This window comes from Mobula hypostoma, chromosome 26 (genome assembly GCF_963921235.1).
Source record: "Mobula hypostoma chromosome 26, sMobHyp1.1, whole genome shotgun sequence".
NCBI classification, from domain to species: Eukaryota; Metazoa; Chordata; class Chondrichthyes; order Myliobatiformes; family Myliobatidae; genus Mobula; species Mobula hypostoma.
Window position 1 is genome coordinate 33155978 of NC_086122.1, and position 22624 is coordinate 33178601.

The 22624-nt window shown below is 43.7% G+C and overlaps 1 protein-coding gene across 1 annotated transcript in view; it reads left to right on the forward strand.

Moving 5' to 3' along the window:
* The window catches only part of slc9a1a (solute carrier family 9 member A1a), a 71931-nt gene that overhangs the window by 28358 nt on the left and 20949 nt on the right, over window positions 1-22624 (forward strand). The window contains exons 2-6 of the mRNA XM_063033810.1: window positions 8006-8466; window positions 9493-9743; window positions 10496-10713; window positions 14554-14750; window positions 16536-16625. Coding sequence (XP_062889880.1) covers window positions 8006-8466; window positions 9493-9743; window positions 10496-10713; window positions 14554-14750; window positions 16536-16625 — 1217 coding nt within the window. The remainder of the gene's footprint in view (window positions 1-8005; window positions 8467-9492; window positions 9744-10495; window positions 10714-14553; window positions 14751-16535; window positions 16626-22624) is intronic.

Below are 22624 nucleotides of genomic sequence, written 5' to 3' on the forward strand. Positions count from 1 at the left end.
CCATACAAACTCAGTGTTGCAGTGGGTTAGAATACACTCTACGGTACATCTGTAGGAATTTGCGAGTGTCTTTGGTGACATACCCAATCTCTTCAAACTCCTAATGAAAAATAGCCACTGTCATGCCTTCTTTGTAATTGTGTCAATACGTTGGGCCCAGGACAGATCTTCAGAAATGTTAACACCCAGAACTTGAAACTGCTCACCTTTTCCACTTCTGCTCCCTCAATAAGCACTGCTGTGTGTTCTCTCGATTTCTCTTTCCTGAAGTCCACGATCAATTCTTTTAATGATGTCGAGTGCAAGATTGTTGCTGTGATGCCAGTAAACCAGCTGATCTATCTCACTCGTAAACACCTCCTTATCACCATATGAAATTCTGCCAACAATTGTGTCATCGTCAGATTTCTAGAAGGTGTTTGAGCTGTGCCTTGCCACACAGTCATGGGTGTAGAGAGAGTAGAACAGTGGGCTAATCACACATCCCTGAGGTGCGCCAGTGCTGATTGTCAGTGAGGAGACAACGTTATTAACAATCTGCACAGATTGTAGTCTTCCACAGAAGAAGTTAAAGATCTCATTGCTTAGCAGGGTACAGAAGCCCATGTTTGGAGCTTGTTGATTAGAACTGGGGGTATGATTCTGTTGAACACTGAGCTGTAATCAATAAGGAGCATTCTGAAATAGGTATTACTATCTTCCAGGTGAACCAAGGCAGAGTGGAGAGCCAGTGCGATTGCATCCATTATAGGAAAATTGAAGCAGATCCAGCTCCTTGCTTAACCAGGAGTTAATTTGGGCTACGACCAACCTTTCAAAGCACTTCAACACAGTAGATATGAATGCTACTGGACAATGGTCATTAAGGCTTCTCACTCTGCTCTTCTTGGGCACCGGTATCGTCCTTTTGAAGCAGATGGGAACCACAGAAGTGAGAGACTGGAGATATCCTTGAGTGCTCCCACCAGTTGGTGGCACAGGTTTCCAGTGCCCTGCCAGGTATATGATCAGGGCCTGACGTGTCGGCCTCTGAGGCAGAGCTCACAGGGTCACCAGATACTACAGGGATTCACACAGTTGTAGTTTTATTCTCCCTTTTAAAGCGTGCATCAAAGGTGTGCTCCTCTGGGAGTGAAGCGTCACTGCCATTCATGATGTTAAGTTTCGCTTTAAACTAAGAAGTAGTGGCCTGCAAACCCTGCCAGAACGGTCGTGCGTATAATTATGTTTCTAACCTCAATCGGAATTGTTTTTCACTCTTAAAGTAGCTTTCCGTAGGTCGTACCTAGAGTTATTGTACGGTTCTCTTTATCTTTTCAAAACAATCTGCCCTCTTGCTTCCTCACACCCTCCACCACCAGATTGAACTTAGCTGTCCGTTAAGGACAATTTGCAATGGCCAGTAAATCTGCCCAGCTGCAACTCCCTGGGATGCAGGAGGAAATGGGGCTTCTGGAGGAAACCCATGCAATTATAGGACAAATGCGTTAACTCTGGAGTACAGGTCTCCCCCGCCATCCGAAGGTAGAGCGTTCCTATGAAACGGTTTGTAAGCCGAAATGTCGTAAAGCGAAGAAGCAATTACCATTTATTTATATGGGAAAATTTTGTGAGCGTTCGCAGGCCCAAAAATAACCTACCAAATCATGCCAAATAACACATAAAACCTAAAATAACAGTAACATATAGTAAAAGCAGGAATGATATGATAAATACACAGCCTATATAAAGTAGAAATACTTCTCTACAGTGATTGCCTGCACAGATCTCCGTAGCGAAAATCTCACGCAAGCGCTCTGGGCAGAAAATCTCACACAAGCGCTGTTGGCATAAACGTGCTCTCCAGTAACCTTTAAACTATGAAGCTGCCAAATCTACCAAATAACACGTAAAAATACATAGCCGATATAAAGTAGAAATAATGTATGTACAGTGTAGTATCACTTACCGGAATTAGGAAAACAGCGCCGAGCCCACTGATGATGGTGTGTTAGACTGAGTCGTCGCAGGCTGGGTGGTGCAGTGGCTCCCACCCTCCGGGCCGCCGACCCGGTACATTGCCACGAAGAATGCAGCAGTAGCCGGGAGGCACACAGCACATCATTAAGAAAAAAGTCGAAATAAACATGCTAATTAATTAGGTGCCGCCGGCACATAATTGTCGGCCCAGATCATAGGTGATGCATTCGGAAATCGGCACTGATCTGGGCCGACAATTACGTGTCGGTGGCACCTAATTAATTAGCATGTTTATTTCGGCTTTTTTCTTAAAGATGTGCTGTGTGCCTCCCAGCTACTGCTGCGTTGTTCGCGAATCGGTACAGTATCTGTCCGGGGCCCAGGTGTTGGAGTGGTGGGACACGGGGGTGTCATCTCATCGTCGATGAGGGCAGGCAGCTCATCTTCTCCTATGACTGCCTGCCTCGATGTCGAAGGTCGAGGTTCGTCGTCTGATGTGGAAGGCTTGCTTGACTGCTGAGCCTCGCGCATTTTTCTATCATATAGTTGTTTGTAAGCACTCAAACCATCCTGCAAATATCCCCTAAACCTACGTACCCTTTCAAGATTAAAGTTATACTTTATCATTGCAGCGAAAATCTCACGCAGTTGCTTCACTTTCTGCATTCGGTTTCGATCGTTATCCTTTCCTCTTCCAATTGCATCAGCTCTTCATCTATCAGTTTTTGGTCATGGGATGCCAAAACCTCTTCATCATCATCTTCGTCAACTTCCACAAGCCAAACTCACTTTGTCCTTGCTTCGTTCACCACGATCGAAACGCTTAATTATATCTAGTTTTACACTAAGTGTAACACCCTTACTCTTTCAGGCTTTTCTGACACCTTAGAACTCATCTTGCTAACGGCTGCTCAATACAACGTGTTTCAGCAATGCCGTTCTGAATCCGGGCAGAGCGGCTGCTCGGGGCGTGCGCTGCCTTTTATCGCGTGCTGTCTTTCTTCGTAACAGCGAAAACACCTTCTGAAAGCGAAAACAGGGTACTAATGTAGGTCTTTCGTAACAGTGAGGTTTCGTAAAGCGAACATTCGAAAAGCGGGGGACACCTGTATAGTGATCAAACCTGGGTCATACTCAACATTCCCTCTAATATTTTTTTTACAGTTTTGCTCTGAGCAGGAATACTTTACACAGCCTGAAAACTGCATGGCACTTTAAATGTGTTTTTTGAAAAATATGCACACCATGAATATTTAGGATGAAATTTGAGAAATCAAATATTTTTGATTTTATTTATTAATGGAAAGGTAAAATGAAATACAGTACAACAAAGAAAATCTTTCATGTTTCGTAAACTTTTATTTGTCTACCTTTATTGCAAATCCATTGTCTGTGAACCCTGTCCAGATTGATTTCACATCCCAATGAAAGGTACATCTTAGTCCTCATTCGATTACGCAGATGTTTCACTTCGAATCTTTTTCTGGATTTACATTTGATTAAAGTCATAAGACTGAATCCACATTTGCAGTCAGCACTAGAAGCTTGAAATGTTCTAATAATGTCAACAAGAATGGACAGTTCTTCAAATTCTTTGTTTCTAAGCATGTGTCAGTGAATGTCTTAATTAAACAAGCCTTAACTTAGTTGGAAAAAACAAATTTCAGTTACTGTGTGGCCACTCACCTGCGCAGCTTAGAGGGGACAGTGGTCATACTAGCTGTGATAGTGTACCACCTTAGGTCTAAAGCTGTATCGATCATAAAATATGTCCCAATATTTATATTTTTCTGCACTTTCGATAAACCATTATAAAATATAGGAACAGAATTAGGTCATTCAGCCCATTGAGTCTGCCTTGCCATTCAATCATGGTTGATTTGTTTCTCTCTGAACGTCATTCTCCCGTCTTCTCCCTGTAACCTTTGACATCTTACCAATCAAGAACCTATCAACCTCCACTTTAAATATACCCAATGACTTGACCTCCACTGCCCTCTGAGGCAATGAATTTCACAATTCCCCACCCTCTGGCTGAAGAAATTCTACCTCACCTCTGCTGTAAAGGGATGTCCTTTGGGGGCTGTGCCCTCTGGTTCTAGATTCTCCCATTATAGGAAACGTCCACTCCTTATCCTCTCTATCTGGGCCTCTCAATATTTCATAGTTTTCAATGAGATTCCCCTCCTCCTCATTCTTCTAAATTCCAATCACAAGCCCAGAATCGGCTTCCTCGTGCATCAAACCTTTAATTCCCAGAATCATTCTTGTAAACTATGCAAATCCTTCTGCACACTCTCTGCTTCCTGAACACTACTTGCCCCAGCACATCTGCCAACTTACCCACAAACAACAGAAGATATCTCAATGCAGGTCAACCAGTTTGTGCAGGTGTCAAAAAATGTTGCTAAAGATACAGGTCTGGCAGCATTCTGTGAAAGGCATGGGTTAACTTTTTCAAGTTAACTCTTTATTGGAACTAGGGAATTAAAAGTGTTTAAATCTAATCTAAATGTGCAGATAAACAGGAACAGTTGTAGAATGAAAAACAGAGTAATCTGTGAGAGATACAGCACAACAGTTGTTGAAATTTGAAATGAGAGTGAGTGTTGGAAATGAGAGAGAAAAAAGCTGAGATGAGCTGGATCACCTTGCATCAGGGCAAGCCAGTTCCAACACAAACAGAAAATGCCAGTAATCTGAGATGGTTGAATTCTATATTCTGATCCAAGACCTGCAAAATACCTAGAAGAAGGAAGCTGTATGGTGGAGGGTATTCCAACTGGCTGCGTCACCATCTGGTATGGGGGGTGGGGGGCTACTGCACAGGATTGAAGTGAGCTGCAGAGAGTTGTAGTCTTAGCTCCATCGTGAGCACGTGCCTCCGTAGTATCCCGGACATCTTCAAGGAACGATGTCTCAAAAAGGCGGCATCCATCATTAAGGGCTCCCATCACCCAGGTCAAGCCTTGTTCTCATTGCCACCATCAGGAAGGAGGTGCAGAAGCCTGAAGGCACGAGAGTTGCAAACTCATTTTCGCCGTATTGGTGCATGACAAATTGTACTATGCAACGACAATAAAGCTATTTCATTCCATTCATTCAACCATTCAGGAACAGTTTCTTCCCCTCTGTCATCAGATTTCTGAATGAACAGTCAACCCATGAACACTAGCTCACTACTTTTTATTTCTATGTTTTCACTGTTTATTAATTTAACTATATGTATATATATGAGTTACAAAATACACGCGGACTAAGATGTTAACTGTCCTGTGCTATATATATATATATGTGTATGTATATATGTATATATACATACACACATACATGGGGTAATTCATATTTTTTCTATTATTATGTTTTGCATTGTACTGCTGCCCCAAAGACAACAAATTTTACAACGTATGCCAATGATTTTAAACTTGATTCTGACTCTGAAGTGCTGAGATAGAAAGCTAAAGGAACAGTCTTGTGAAAGATGTGGTCACTCTTCTGGACTGAGCAGAGGCGTTCCACAAAGCCTTGACTAATTTCTTTGTGTGTTCTCCAGTGTAGAGAAAACTGCTCTGTACCAGATTACAACATAATGCTCTAAACTGGAGAAACGGCAGATGAATTACCATTTCACTTGCAAGGACAGTTTCATTGACTGGATGTTAGGAAGAGACCAGGTACACGGGCAGATATTGTAATTCTCACACTGATTCCAATAAGGACTGCATTCTGTCCTCCCATTTCTTGCTCTCCGTCGTGGCTGTTTTGATGATGAAACGTTACACACTAGAGCAGTCCACGGCCTCCTCTTATGCCACGATGAGGCCACCCTCAGGGTGTGGAGAAACAGCTTATAGCCTTTACTTTACTCTATTGTCACCAAACAATTGATACTAGAGCGTACAATCATCACAGCGATATTTGATACTGCGCTTCGCGCTCCCTGGATTACAAATCGATAGTAAATATTAAAAATGTAAATTATAAATCATAAATAGAAAATAGAAAAATGGAAAGTAAGGTAGTGCAAAAAAAAAACCGAGAGGCAGGTCCGGATATTTGGAGGGTACGGCCCAGATCCGGGTCAGGATCCGTTCAGCAGTCTTATCACAACCTTCAACCTGAAGGCATGAATACTGATTTTTCTTCCCAATAAAAAAAATTCCCAACCCCTTCCCTCTTTTTCTATTCCCCATTCTGGCCTTTTACCTCTTCTGTACCCGCCTTTCACCTCCCCCTGAGTCTTCTTCTTCCCTTTCTCCTATGGTCCACTTTCCTCTCTTCTTTACCCCCTTTAACGCCCTTTACCGTTCCGACTCACCTGGCTGGCTTCACCTATCACCCCCCCTCCCGTCTGGCATTTCACACACTGATTCCTATAAGGACTGCATTCTTTTCTGGCACCTGCCCCTCTCCTTTCCAGTCCTGAAAAAGGGTCTCGGCCCAAAACGACAACTATTTGTCCATTTCCACGCATGCTGCCTGACCTGCAGAATTCCTCCAGCATTTAGTGTACATTACCTCAGGTAGATTGCTTTTTCCACAACCGTGGCTTCCTCATGATCATTGTTAATGGAGTCATCGGTCTTATTTGCCCCATATCCCACACTCCCACCAGACAGAGGTCAAGATTAAAGTTCCCTTTGCCTTTACCTTCTGTCCTCCACATTCAATAGCAATGTGATTTCACCATGATTTCTGCCCCCTTCGACAAGATTCCACCACCGTACAAATCTTATTATTAAAAGTCTCAGGTGTCTTAATCTTGCCTCTGACTCCCCATGATTCAAACCTTTAATCACTATGGCGGGGTGTTTCTGTTTACCCTGCCTCAGCCAGACAGGTTTCAAATACCTTAATCAAGTAACTCAGCTACAATCAGAAACACCTAAAGCCTGCATTTGTACTTCAAAGTTTCAAAGTACATTTATTATCAAAGAATGTATAAATTATACAACATTGAGTTTGTTTGTTTATGGGCAACTACAAAGCAGGAAACCCGAAAGAACCCAGTTAAAAAAAAATAAAGTCTAATAACTGATGCACATAGAAAGGGGCAAAAAAAACCACAAATCACGCAAACAGTAGAAGTGGGTTAATGAGGTTTTATATGGATGAGAGGTGGGGTGGAGATACGTCTCTACCAAAGGAGGTGTAAGGCGCTCCTTCCCTCTGTTAACCTGCAGGTCACCCTTGGTCAAGGTGTAGCCCCTGCTTAGCACCCCCCACCCCTGAATCAGGGTCACGTGAAGCCATGGGAGCAGGTGGTGGATGGCCGTACGAGCAGCCGGTTCATGTCACAAGTCCTGGTTATGCGACCACTGACGCCAGGCAGACAATCTCTGAAGAGTATCGATAATGGCTGGGGTCACCCATCTCTGTCCAGAAGAAGACAGTGGCAGACCACTTCTGTAGAAAATATTGCCAAGGTAATTGTGATCATGCGACCTGGCATATGATGATGATATAGATTCAACATTACATTATCTATCTGTCTATCTATCTACCCCTCCCCTCTCTCCCCCCTCTCTCCCCCCTCTCCCTCCCCTCTCCCTCCCCTCTCCCTCCCCTCTCCCTCCCCTCTCCCTCCCCTCTCCCTCCCCTCTCCCTCCCCTCTCCCTCCCCTCTCCCCCCCTCTCCCCCCCTCTCCCCCCCCCCCCCCCCCTCTCTCCCCCCTCTCTCTCCCCCCTCTCTCTCCCCTCCCCTCCCCCTCCCCCTCTCCCTCTCCCCCCCTCTCTCCTCCCCCCTCTCCCTCTCTCTCTCCCCCCTCCCCCCCTCACACCTACAACTTACAATGGTTGGTTAACCTACTCGCTGCCCTTTGGAATGGAGGAGGAAACGCGTGTTCACGGGGAGAACATGCAAACAGCACCCAAGGTCAGGATTATGCCTGGCAGTGGCTCTGTGGCACTATTTCAGTTTAAAGATGAGTTTTGTTGACTTCTAGGGAGGGTGGGTAGTTTGGAACATCACTTTCCAACAGTTACCAATTTTTTTTTGTTATTAAACGGATTATTTTTACCAATTCATCATTTTTATATTTTTTTAGGTTTTCACTTTCTTCCGAAGGTGCCCTCGATTGTCCCAGAGAGCTGTGTGCTGGTGTGTGTGGGCCTCGTTGTCGGAGGTCTGATAAAGGGCGTAGGGGCCGAGCCACCAATCCTGAAGACAGACGTGTTCTTTTTCTTTCTCCTTCCCCCCATCATTCTGGACGCCGGCTACTTCTTGCCATTCAGACCATTCACAGAGAACCTGGGAACGATACTGAGCTTTGCAGTGATCGGAACGCTGTGGAACGCGTTTTTCGTTGGAATGCTGATGTACGCAGTGTGCCAGTTTGGTGGGAGCGATCTGAAAAATGTCAGCCTGCTGGCCTGCCTGGTTTTTGGCAGCATCACTTCAGCGGTGGATCCTGTGGCGGTGCTGGCTGTCTTCGAGGAGATTCACATCAACGAGTTGCTGTACATCTTGGTGTTCGGAGAGTCTCTGCTCAACGATGCAGTGACTGTGGTGAGTCTAACATACTTGATTCCATTGGAGACTCTTTCTGCTGTGTGGCCTCTACCTTTTTGTTCATTGTCTCTCCCCACCCCATCCCTGTGCACAATTTCTCCCTCCCCCACAGCATAGACCAGGGGTTCCCAACTTTTTTAATGTGATGGACCAGTACCATTAAGCAAAGGGTCTGTGGTCACCAGATTGGGAACCCGCAGCTTAGACTTTATTTACTGCCCCTTACACCGCTGGCATTTCGGGCAGCAATGAAGCTCCTCCATCTCTGGCAGTGCTCAGGGCTTCCTTCATCGTGTCAGTAGGCTCCCTCTCGGTTTTCACTACAGTCAGTCTTGTAAGTCCCAGGTGGACTGTGCCTACTGTGCATATTGTCTTGTTTATTATTTATTGTACTGCCCTGCACTGTCTTGTGCACTTTATGTAGTCCTGTGTAGGTCTGTAGTCTAGTGTAGTTTTTGTGTTGTCTTATGTAGTCTAGTGTAGCCTTGTGTTGTCTTACTCAGTCTAGTGTAGTTTTGTGTTGTTTCATGTAGCACCATGGCCCTGCAGGAACGTTGTTTCATTTTTACTGTGTACTGTACCAGCAGCTTATGGTTGAAATAACAATAAAAAGGGACTTGACTTGGAGATTCAGGAATACCATCACACTCAGATGTAGAAGGATTCTTCATTGCTGTTTCCCTAACAATTTTGTTTTATCAGTGAGGGTAGTTAGCGCCCTGAGCTGAACCCCTGAACCTGGAGGTCTTAGTGGACCACTCTTAGTCTGACCCCTACCCTTCGACCTGTTTGGCTTGGGTCAAAGCATAAGGCCCTGACTCCAGCTCTCTGGGTCATTGAGGCACACAAACCTCTAAACCGAGACAAGGTTGTGGTCCTCTTGGAGGTTAGACTGTTTAGCAGAGGATGAATCCTGAATTCTCCTCAACCAATCTGTGTAGGAATTGTGCCTCTATAAGTGGGAACAATTATGCAGGGCTCTTGAACTATATAATTTAGTTGATGTGTGTTTTATTCAAATAGGTGCTCTACCACCTTTTCGACGAACTTGCTGGTGCCACTACAATCGGAGCCAAGGAAGTGGTCCTGGGATTCCTGTCATTTTTTGTGGTGTCTATTGGAGGTGTCCTTGTTGGAATTTTCTTTGGAATTTTGGCTGCCTTTACCTCCCGCTTCACGTATCGCATTCGGGTTATCGAGCCCCTCTTTGTTTTCCTCTACAGTTACATGAGTTACTTGTGTTCGGAGCTCTTCCATCTTTCAGGAATCATGGCGTAAGTGACCTTGAAACTACTGTACTGAAAATGTTTTGTCATCATGTGAGAATGTTTTTCCATCATGATTTACCTGCTTACTGCCCATTACGCCACTGGTGTTTCGGGCAGCGATGACCGTCCTCCATCTGTGGCAATGTTCATGGCTTCCTTCATCTTATCAGTAACTTCCTCTCGGTTTTCACCACTGTCAGTCATGCAAGTCCCGGGTGGAGACTCAGGAATACCATCATACTCAGAAGTAGAACCAGTCAGGGTTATTAACCCTGAGCTGAACCCCTAAACCTGGAGGACCAGTGGACTGCTCTTAGTCTGGCCTCTACCCTTTGACCTTTTTGTTATGGGTGACCCTACCAGGAGCCAAAGTATAAAGCCCTGACTCCAGCCAACATAGCTTTCCAGGTCAATGAGGCATGCAAGCCTCCAAACCCAACGACAAGGTTATAGTCTTCTTGGAGGTCCAGCATGATTTATTCTCTATATAATTGGTTTGAAGTCCTTTCTTGTTGATGTTCAGTGAGAGCCTACAGTTAGTGGGGTAGAGGCAGTGTTGGAGTTGGACTATTCCTCAACCATGTGGTGACAATGGGAAGGTATGTTCTGGGAGGTGGTCACCGACTATGGTCTCTTCTTCCTCTTGTCCATTATTTATTTGTGTTCATCCTTTGGCCTAATTTAGAAATACGGCCATGGGGATATTTTGTGCACAATCAGTGTGTTTCACTGAGCTAGGTGTTACTTGTGTTTTGCAGCCTCATTGCCTGTGGTGCAGTCATGCGTCCTTACGTGGAGGCAAATATATCTCATAAATCGCACACCACCATTAAATACTTCTTGAAGATGTGGAGCAGTGTCAGTGAGACTCTCATCTTCATCTTCCTGGGTGTGTCCACTTTTGCTGGGGAACATGATTGGAATTGGATCTTCGTGACCAGCACAGTGCTATTCTGCCTGATCGGTCGAGTCCTCGGTAAGTGGTGGAGGTGTGGGCTACTTGTTAAACTACGGAGCTTATTTAAGCTGTAGCAAGCTATTGTACGGTTTCAGCCGTGATAGAGAGGAATGTAAAAGAGACAGATTTCTAATCAGAGAGCTGCACTTCGAGAGATCACACACTCATCCCACTCAGGCAATATGGGTAGAATTCAAAATAAGAAAGAAGCGATTACTCTGGGGTTATACTATCTGCCTCTTAATAGCAGCTGGGTGATTGAGGGACGGATATGTAGGCAGATCATGGAAAAATGTAAAAATTGGTTATCATAGTAGGACTGGGACTTCCTTAGAAAAAGAGGCCTAAGATGGGACAGAATTAGTTACATTCATCCAAGAAGATTTCTTGAAATGGTATGTAGATGATCTAACTCAGGGGTTCCCAACCTCCTTTATGCCATGGACCAATACCATTAAGCAAGAGTTCTGTGGATCCTAGGATGGGAACCCTTGATCTAACTAGAGGAGATGCCATACTACAGCGGTCCCCAACCACTGGGCCGCAAAGCATGTGCTACCGGGCCGTGAGGAAACGATATGAGTCAGCTGCACCTTTCCTCATTCCCTGTCTCGCACTGTTGAACTTGAACATAGGGTTGCCAACTGTCCCGTATTTGCCAGGACATCCCGTATATTGGGCTAAATTGGTTTGTCCCGTATTTCCCCTGCTAAGGTAGAGTGTTCCTGTGAAACCATTCGTGCCGAAATGGCGTAAAGCGAAGAAGCAATTACCATTAATTTATATGGGAAAATTTTTGAGCACTCCCAGACCCAAAAAATAACCTAACAAATCATACCAAATAACACATAAAACCGAAAATAAATAACACTAACATATAGTAAAAGCAGGAATGATATGATAAATACACAGCCTATATAAAGTAGAAATAATGTATGTACAGTGTAGTCGGGAAGATGAAGGCAAAACCGATTTGTGGGGCAAAAAAATCTGCACTTACCGCATGAGCACGTCATGCATACGCACACAGGTGCCCGCGCAAGGCTTCATGGTCATGGTGGTCTTTACTGGGGTTAAGTGTCCTGGGATTTGACTGCTACTTTTGTCCCTTATTTGGGAGTGAGAAAGTTGGCAACCCTAACTGTAAAAGACACGTTGAGGTGAGTTTAACCCTACTTGAACCCCCCCCCCCGGTCGGCCGGTCCGCAAGAATATTGTCAATATTAAACCAGTCTGCGGTGCAAAAAAGGTTGGGGACCCTTGCCATACTATACTTCTATATTGGGATTAAAACCTGTCCAGATGATTGGGGATTCAGTGAGAGAGTATTTTGGGACCAACTTCTTAAGTTTAAAGATGACTATGAATAAAGGATAATTCTGGTCCTTGGAATGTGGTCAAATAAAGGAAGGTACAACAAAAGGCAAATTAAAACGTTAGGCAGGAGCTAAGCGTGGAAGATTGAAGTAGCTCCAAGTCCACATCTCACACTTTGGTGTCATTTAAAGACCCTGATCAGAATCCAGGGCCAGAATGTTCCAGTAGGGAGGAAGGAGGCTGGCAAGGTATCAGAACCATGGATGACAAGGGATGTTGTAAATTTAGCCAAAAAGGAAAAAGCAGCATAGGTATGCTTTAGAAAGCTGAAATCAGTCAGGAACTTTAAGGAATATAGGGAAAGCTGTAATTAACTCAATCGGGGAATTGGGGGGGTCAAAGGGGACCGTGAAATGTCCTTGGCAAGTATGATTAATGTATAAAAGTGTTTTATACATACATTAAAAACAAGATAGTATCTAGGAAGAGAATAGGGTCATTCAGGGATAAAGGAGGAAATTTATGCCGAGAGCCAGAGGTACTAAATGAGTACTTCTTATTAATATTGATGAAAGGAAAGGGCATGAAGGATGGTGAGATCAATGTGAGGTATGCTAATCAGCTAGGGCATGTTGAGGTGGTGTTGGGTCCACTGAAGAACATTGGAGATGAGACCCAAGAGTCTGATGGGATTTATCCCATGTTATTGAGGGAGGAAAGAGGAGATTGCTGGAGCCTTGACAAAGATCTTTGTATCCTCTCTATAAAATAGATAAATAAATAATTCAAAAATAGAAATTAACAACAAAGTAGTGAGGTAGTGTTGATGGGTTCAACATCCGTTTAGAAATCGGATGGCAAAGGGGAAGCAGCTATTCCTGAATCGTTGAGTGTGTGCCTTCAGACTTCTGTACCTCCTACCTGATGGTAGCAATGAGAGGGGCATTTCCCGGGTGATGGGGGTCCTTCAGAATCAGAATCAGGTTTATTATCACTGGCATGTGACGTGAAATTTGTTAACTTAGCAGCAGCAGGTCAATGCAATACATAACCTAGCAGAGAGAGAGAGAGAAAAAAATAATAGTAATAAATAAAATGAAACATAATAATAAATAAACAAGTAAATCAATTAGGTAGATTGAATAGCTCCAACCTGATGGCATGAACATCGACTTCTCTAACTTCCGCTAAGGCCCCACCTCCCCCTCGTACCCCATCCGTTACTCCTTTTTATGCACACATTCTTTCTCTCACTCTCCTTTTTCTCCCTCTGTCCCTCTGAATATACCTCTTGCCCATCCTCTGGGTCACCCCCCCCCCATCTTTCTTCCCGGCCTCCTGTCCCATGATCCTCTCGTATCCCCTTTTGCCTATCACCTGTCCAGCTCTCGGCTCTATCCCTCCCCCTCCTGTCTTCTCCTATTATTTTGGATCTCCCCCTCCCCCTCCAACTTTCAAATCCCTTACTCACTCTTCCTTCAGTTAGTCCTGACGAAGGGTCTCGGCCTGAAACGTCGGCTGCACCTCTTCCTAGAGATGCTGCCTGGCCTGCTGCGTTCACCAGCAACTTTGATGTGTGTTGCTTGAATTTCCAGCATCTGCAGAATTCCTGTTGTTTGCACAAAAACTGAGTTGTGGTTAGTGTCAATGGAATGTTAATGAATCAGCTACAGGCATGGGCAGAAAAATCACAGATGGTGTTTAATCCACATATATATGAGGCGTTGTACTTTGTAAAGTCAAATGCAAGAGAAAAATGTACAATAAATGACAGGACTATAAGCGTTAATATAAAGAGGGATCTTGAGATGCCAGTCCATAGCTTCCTAAGAGTGGTAACATAAGTAGGGAGGCTGTTAAGGAAGGTGTATCCCTTGCTTGCCCTTATTGGGCGGGACATTGAGATTTAGAGTCAGGAAGACATGATGCAGCGGTGTTAACTTTGGCTAGGCCACATTTGGAGTATTTCATGTAGTTCAGGTCACCACATTATAGAAAGGACATGGAGGCTCTGTAGAGGGTGCAGAAAAGGTTTACCAGGATGCTGCCTGGGTTAGAGAGTACCAGCTATGGGGGTGGAGGGATAAGCTTGAACTGTTCTCTCTGGAGGCGGAGAGAAAATCTGGTTTATATAATAATGAGAGGCACAAGTCAGATAGGTAGAGTCTTTTCGGTGGAAATGTCAACTACTGAAGGGCGTGGCATTAAGGTGAGAGGAGATACCTTGAGGCAGAAACAGAGAGGTAGGTGCCTGGAACCCACTGCCGGGGGCGATGGTGGAAGCAGATAAGATAGTGGTGTTTCTGATACATTTAGATACGGACATGAACATGCGTGGAATGGAGGGATATGGATCAGATGATTGTGCTTTAATTTGGTGTCATGGTTGGCACAGACTTGGTGAGTTTGGGCCTTGTTCCTGTGCTGGTCACCTCTGTGTTCTGTTCATTCTGTGATGTTGGACTTTGCTGATGAGTGTGGAATCAGATAAATGTTATGGAGGCCAAAGTGCATTCTACTAACTCTGCAATTTTCTTTCAGGTGTTCTGGGTCTGTCTTTAGTACTTAACAGATTCCGCATTGTGAAACTCACTCCCAAGGACCAGTTCATAATTTCATATGGGGGCCTACGAGGAGCTATTGCCTTTTCACTTGGCTACCTGCTGAACAAAAATTTCCCTCGATGCATGTTCCTCACTGCCATTATTACTCTCATCTTCTTCACTGTCTTTGTTCAGGTCTGTATATTTTTTAGCTAAACCTCTACTTATAATGTGCACGTGGTGTCACGGTAGCAGCGCAAGGCCGTTACAGTTCAAGCCGTCAGAGTTCAGACTTCACTCTCGGCATCCTGTTGCGTTTGTATGTCCTCCTCATGGAATGTGTGGGTTTTCTCTGGGTGCTCCAGTTACCTCCTACAGGCTAAAGACCCATTAGTTAGTAGGTTAATTGTTCATTGAAAATTGTTCCATGATTAGGTTAGGGTTAAATCGGTGGGTTGCTGAAGGGCCTATTCTACGCTGTATCGCTAAATAAATAAATAATGGCGCTCCCTGCGGTTGGTGAGTTACAGCGTAAGCAAGGGGGTGGGTGCATCACCTCCTGGTTTGTGGGTAGACCCTACGTGATTCTGTGCAAGGTCGTTGCTGCTGGGTCCCAGATTACAAACAAAATACCCGTTTGCCCCGAGATATTTCAGCTGAGTGATTCCGCAATTCCACAAGCCACACAGCTGCACCAAGGGATTTTTGGAAAGATGATTTAATCTTGTCAAAAATTTTAAGGGGCGGCTATACGGGAAGAAAAATCTGGGAAGGAAACTAGCATTAATGATGTTAAGTGAAGTGATGCAAGTTGGAAGCGTGGAAAAAGCCTGAGTTCAAAAATGGCATTGACTTCCGAGGGCTGGAGAGGGTCTAAGCCGTGTGGACACATGAAAGTGAGGGTGAGAGTTTCAAAATAAATATCTTACAAGACCAGAAACCACAAGATTACTCGAGTTTAATTTGCATACTGCAATGGTAATTAACCTTTTACATTATCGAATTTCAGAATAACGGCGAAGGCTTTGTATCCCTTAAACAGCAAATTATGAATGACCTTATGGTCTACTTGTATATTTATCAAAAGATGAATTCTGTCCTTTGAGTGTAATCACACCATGATAGCTCTTTCAGAAGACTAGGTCCTACACTTTACTACTTCCTCCTTCTGCCACAATATTCCTACCCCTCTTAAAACCCACACATTCCACAGGGCGGACGTTGCTGGATATATTCTTTGGGATTTAAAATCTTCTACATTAAAGATATAAATCCAAGTTGTTTTAAACAAAATCAGTGATGATATGCCTGAGAGTGTAATGGAGTCCTTCAGAATCTCCACATGTACAGCAGGGGACCGCTTTGTTGAGCACTTCCACTCCACCCGTCAAAAGCAGAATTTCCCTGTGGCCAACATTTTAATTCCTATCCCAGTTCCCGTTCCAACTTGTCCATGGCCTCCTCTTCCACAATGAGGCCACTCTAATGCGTGGAGGAGCAACACCTGATATTCTGTCCAGCTAGCCTCCAACCTGATGACATGAACATCGATCTCTCCTTCCAGTATTTATTTTCTCTTTTCCCCTATCCCTTTCCTCTTCTGTTTCCCACTCTGGCCTCTTATCTCACCCAAGTGCCCCCTCTTTTTCCCTTTCTCCCATGGTCCACTCTCCTCTCCTAGCAGATCCTTTCTTCTCCAGCCCCTTTACCTTTCTCACCCACTTGGTTGTCCTCCTTCCCCTCCCCCCCACCTGTTTATTCTGCCATTTAAGCCCCCTTCCTTTCCAGTCCCGCAGAAGGGTCTCCGCCCAAAAACGTTGACTGTTTATTCCTTTTCATAGATACTGCTATGTCCTGCTGAGCTCCTCCAGTATTTTGAGTGCATTGCTTTGTATCATTAACCATTGTTTTCTGTGGAACTGAAAGTAAACCCACAAGAAGTTTTGAACTGCACTAACTGACTTTATCCATGGCCGGCAGGGGATGACCATTCGACCGTTAGTTGAATTGCTTGCTGTGAAGAAGAAACAAGACACCAAACGTTCCATTAATGAAGAGATCCACATCCAGGTACGGAATGTTGTCTGTGCTCTCTGGACTCAATCAGTCACTTCTGAAGGACTATTATCTCTGAACTTCTTCCTGTACAGTGGGCATTATAGTATGTGTGTAGGTTTCTTAAAAAGTAAGATCTGTTAGTTGGCCATTGTAAATTGTCCTGTGATTAGGCCAGGGTTAACTGGGGGTTGTTGGGCAGTGCAGCTTGAAGAGGCAGAAGAGTCTATCCTGCACCATATCTCAATAAATAAATTAAATGAATAAAAACAGTACTGTGCAGAAATCTTAAGCACATGTATGATTTTTACACAGTACCGTACTTGTCAATATAGAGTGCAGAGTGAGTTTGTAAACCTGGTGGGAGCAAAGGTTGTGGGACAGATAGCAGAGGAGTCCCAGGGGCAGGGGGGGACACTGCTGCAGACACACCTAGCCCTGACACACCAGGCAAGGTCATTTGATTCCAAACAATTGGTTTATTGATCATTACAGAATGTCTCTCTGGTGCTTCCCGCTCCCTCCCCTCTCCCTTCCCCCTTTGCCAACCGTGATTCCCCTCTCCCTGCCCCCTTCCCACTCTCAGTCCACGATAGAGACCCAAATCAGAATCAGGTTTATCTTCACACACATATGTAATGAAATTAGTCTTTATACTTTTGCACACTACTGTAAATAAATGCAAGTCTGCCTGGAGAGACTGAATGCTTTCTTTTAGTGTGTGTCTGAGCCCTCTAATGAAGATGAGTAATATTGCAACGACTGGGCTGAAGACCGAGAACACTCATGAGTTCAAGGGACTTTTCTTCACTAAGTAAATACTTCAGTGAAAAACTGTGAAGCATGGGAGCAGAATTAGACCATTTGGCCTGTTGAGTTTGCTCTGCCATTCCATCCTGGCTGATTTATTATCCCTCTCAACCCCATTCTCCTGCCTTCTCCCCATAGCCTTTGACACCCTTACTAACTAAGAGTCTCTCAATCTCTGTTTTAAATATAACCTATGACCTGGCCTCCACAGCCATCTGAATTCCACAGATTCACCACCCTCCGGCTAAAGAAAAATTCCTCCTCATCTCTGTTGCAAAGGGACATCCTTCTGTGCCCTCTGGTCCAAGGCTCCTTTATAGGAAATAATCTCTCCACATCCATTTTGTCTAGGCACTCAGTATTCGATAGTTTTCAAGATAAGAGGCACTGTCAGCAGGTGGTAGCATCAACCATTCTACCTTTTCCCAATCAAACCAATCTTGAATCTACTCATCTAATCAGTGACACGAGGCAAAATTATCTGAAAACATGTCATTAGCTTCCTCATTACTGGTGGTGAAACTCAGCTTTGACTCACCAATGATTTCTCTTGACCTTCTCCCTGACTTTAATTTGACAAGCGCTTGTCAGCACTCAGTGCTGGATGAGTGTAAATTTAGTTTGTGAAATTTAGTTGTCCCCTTGTAACATTTGACCGCTCGTGCAGATTCCTGACAAGCCTCCTGTATTCATCAAAATCACCTGCCCGGAAAGTCCTGTCCACTGAACCCTGATGCTTGCTGACTCCTCCTTTAGTATAACCTTGATTTTAAAATTCAGAGTCCTCCGTGATCACTCCCTCTCTATTTCTGTAATGTCATGAAATTTGTTGTTTTGCTGCAGCAGTACTTCGCAATACATAATTTTTAAAAACTGTCAAATACAATGTGTGTGTATATATATTTTAAATGCCTCCGTAAGTCTTGCGAGACCATGGATCTGCGCCTGGAAAGTCTTCACTCTCCAGGGCGCAGGCCTGGGCAAGGTTGTATGGAAGACCAGCAGTTGCCCATGCTGCAAGTCTCCCCTCTCCACGACACCAATGTTGTCCAAGGGAAGGGCATTAGGACCCATACAGCTTGGCACCAGTGTCGTCACAGAGCAACGTGTGATTAAGTGCCTTGCTCAAGGACACAACACGTTCCCTCGGCTGGGGCTCGAACTCACGACCTTCAGGTAGCTAGTCCACTGCCTTAACCACTTGGCCACGTGCCTATATATATAGTGCAAAAAGGGAGGAAAAAATACTGAAGTAGTGTTCATGGTTCACTGTCCATTCAGAAATCAAATGGCAAGGGGGAAGAAGCTGTTCCTGAAATGTTGACCACGTGCCTTCAGGTTCCTGTACCTCCTTGTTACTGGCAGCAATGAGAAGAGGACATGTCTTGGATGATGGGGGTGCTTTTTTCTGAGGCATCGGGTTTTGAAGGTGTCCTCGGTGCCGGGGAGGCTAGTCCTGTGATGGAGCTGGCTGAGTTTACAACTTTCTGCGGCCTTTTCCGATCCTGTGCAGTGGCCCCTCCGTACCAAAGAGTGATGCAGCCAGTTAGAGTGCTGTCCACGGTGCATCTGTAGAAATTGGCAAGTGTCACTGCTGACATACCTAGTCTCCCACAAAACTCCTGATGAAATGTCCAGAGTAGGGCAGTGGACTAAGCATGCATCCTTGCGGTGCACCAATGTTGAGTGTCCTTTTATTTGCAATTGTGCCTTGAGTTGCAAAGGCTCATTAGGTTTTGGGAAGGAATTTCAGTACTTTGTGACTCGTTTTCTACCTTTAGGATACTCCCAGTGACCGATTCTTTGACCATGTCTTGGTGTCAGATTTTGATAGCACTCTGAAATACTGTGGAGTGTCCTTGATATGTTAAAAGCAATGTATAATTGGAGGTTCTTGTCTTATATGTGTAATTGACTGTAGTAATCAGAAAGGTATTAAGGGAACTGGACTCAGTTCAAACTACATTTACTATGCTGTATACAACCTTGAGATTTGTCTTCTTACAGACAGCCACAAAACCTAATACAACCCATTAAAAAAAGACTCCTAATGTGCGAAAAAAAGAAATCGTGCAAACAATAAAAAGTAAATAATTAACACGTTAAACTAAATTCCATGGCAACAAAGTATGTTCATTATTGCAACCAGTCCAGGAGCCTAGCCTGTTAGTTGTAGGCAACAGCCTTAGTTCAGCGCAAAGATGAGTGAACTGAACAGTGAACGGAGCAGCGAGCTGAACACCAGCCCGTACCTCACCCAGACCTTTTCAATCGGCCTTGTGCTTAAATCGTCGAAACGTCAGCTCTTTCCTCACTCTTGGACTCGGGCCCTGCTGCTTTGACTCGGCTCCAAGTCTGCTCCAGCAATGGCTCATTCCTTAAGTAAAATAAATACTTGTCTATTTATTTAGAAATACAGACCCTTCCAGCCAACCAGCAACCCACCTGTTCAAACCTACACGCTCACGGGAAAGACGTACAACTTCTTAAGAGGACGTTGGAATTGAACTCTGAACTCCAACGCTGCCAGCTGTAGTAGCGTCACACTGACTGCTCCACTACTGTTGTGCCCCTTGCTGTTGTATCTCCGAACTCAAGAGTGGCACGCTGTGGCTCCTGAATCTGAAAGCCTGCTCTGGCGACATTTGCATTTAGGTGTGCCGTCCTTCAAGTTCAGGGGGTAAAAGATCAAGTGAATTGTAAAATATATGCCGGCCAATATTCAGCCTTGAGTCAATAACACAAATCATTTTCTTAATTGTTTCTGAGACCATATGACAGTGGACCAGATTTTTTTCATATTGGCTCTGGTCATTTATTTTGAAATAGTTACTATACTTCAATGCATTTAGTTGACTTAAAACTTATTGGGATGGGTGAGAGGCACCCTTTTTGGAATGGAAATGTTGTAAGTACCCTGATTAACTTATTACCCCTATTAACTGAATTAACTCATAAAAATGGGTTGATTTGTGAGAAGGGGAAATGAGTCGACAACTATTAGGAGATCTATAATGTCTAAACTTGGGTGAAGCTATTTGTTACATAGGGTGATTTAAAGCCTCTATGCTAATAAAAGATTTCACTCTACAGAGAAGCTTTTAATTACCTATTCAGTGCATGGTTATTATGAATAGAATCAGACATTTCAGCCTCTTGACCTGGTTCCATAATTCACTTTTATTGTAGCTGATCTGTTTGTGCAAACCGCATATGATTTTATACCCTTGAAAGGCCATGCCCCCTAAAAAATTAATCAATCCAATTTTAAAATATCTACTTGTGTTAACATCTTGTTGGGAAAAACAGTGTCAGGTTTTCATTTCTCTTTGTGACAAGGAGAGTTTCTTGATGTCGTTCCTGAACAAGCTAACTATAGTTTAGTTAAGTACAATATTGTGGAATTTTAATGCCAGAAATGAGATAATTACACTGTTTAGCTTATCAAATCAGTTAATCAATTGAAGCATTTAAAATTCTTTTGGCAATAGTAGGGCTAGGGTTCAGGTTCTCTGTCAATCTATGCATTTGATCAAATCTATGCATCTCGTTCTCTCTAATCTCCTCTGCTTGCTTTCTAAACTTTTCTAGTTCTGATGAGAGGATATAAACTGGAAACACTAACTGCTTCCGTATCCTTAGATGCTGACCTGCAAAGCATTTTATGTTTTTAATTTCAGAAATTGGTAATTTCGCCCAATTTGCTACTCTGGTTTCTGCCCCCTTACAGATGTCTCATTCCGGCCTTTCAATACAACTTTTGGGTTATATACTTGTACTGCCCTTGCTGTGGTTTTGTAATATCAACTAGACAGTCAGCCATACTCAATTCAAAACTGGCATGAGAGTCAGGGTATAGCCTCCTAGCTCCTTGATCTTATTGCAGACTCAGTGGTGTGACGTAGCAAATAGGGAGTGAAACTGAAAGCAAACAAAATACAGTGTAATTGTCGCATTGTTCCATTCACGCAAGTAAATATACACAGATAAGTAAGTACTTAGTTAGGTTTCCTTCTGCAGAAAAAATTGCCAAGAACAACCATGGTCACGGAAAGACCATGATCATCCACGTCAAACGACATGGCATGTAATGAAGAAGTCATTTAACACTGCACATAATGAAGAAGTCATTTAACACTGCACATAATGATGATGTCATTTAACACTGCACATAATGATGATGTCATTTAACACGGCACATAATGATGATGTCATTTAACACTGCACATAATGATGATGAAAATAATCTTAAATTATGAATAACATGGCTGCACCACTTAATTTCATGGAATACTGCTTTCTACCTTACTTCAATCTAAATAACTACCCTTCACCCCTATTCTCTGCTTTATGTTTTTTTTTCATTTAGCTAATTTGCTATCCATTCTGCTATTTGTCCCTGATTCTACATTCTCTAACCTTTGTCCTGAGTCTACCGTCTGGTCCCTTGTCGAAGGCCTTTTTGAAAGTGAAAGTGAATGAATCTTCATTAGCCTTATCTGCTCTTTCCATAACCTCTTCAAAACTACTATCAGGTTAGTTAAGCATGTTGGAATTTTCTGGAACCCATGCTGATTGCTTTTTCTAATTCTGCTTCTAGATGTTCTGTTAATATTAATATAGTTTCTAGTAATTTTCCAAAGTATGGTTTGTTATTTTTTTAATTTGTTATTCCTTGTGCTTTTATCTGGTTATTGACTATTTTTATTCAGCATTTTGTTGTTAATTTTTTTTCTTTAAAAAATTTTGAAGTTGTGTTTCTGTAAATCTTAGCATTATCCCAAGTCAGTGTCACCCCACTCTGTCAAATTATTCATTTAAAATTAGCCTGCTATTCTACTGGAAGGGTGTAGGTATAGCCTAGCCCAAAGATGCAGCTCCTTTCTGTCCTAGTATGCAATTAACCCATGTCATGGAATCTGCCTTCCCGCATTACCCTTTTATTTATTTACAGATACAGGCCAGAATATGCCCTTCCAGTCATTCAAGCTGCGCTCCCAGCAACACCCAATAATTAACCCTACCTTAATCACGAGACAACCTACAGTGACCAGTTAACCTCCTGACTGGCACGTCTTCGAACTGTGGGAGAAAATCGGAGCACCCGGAGGAATCCCACACATTCCCCGGGGAAGACGTATGACCTCCTTACAGAGGACGCCAGGATCAAACTCCGAACTCCGACCTTCGGAGCTGTAACAGTG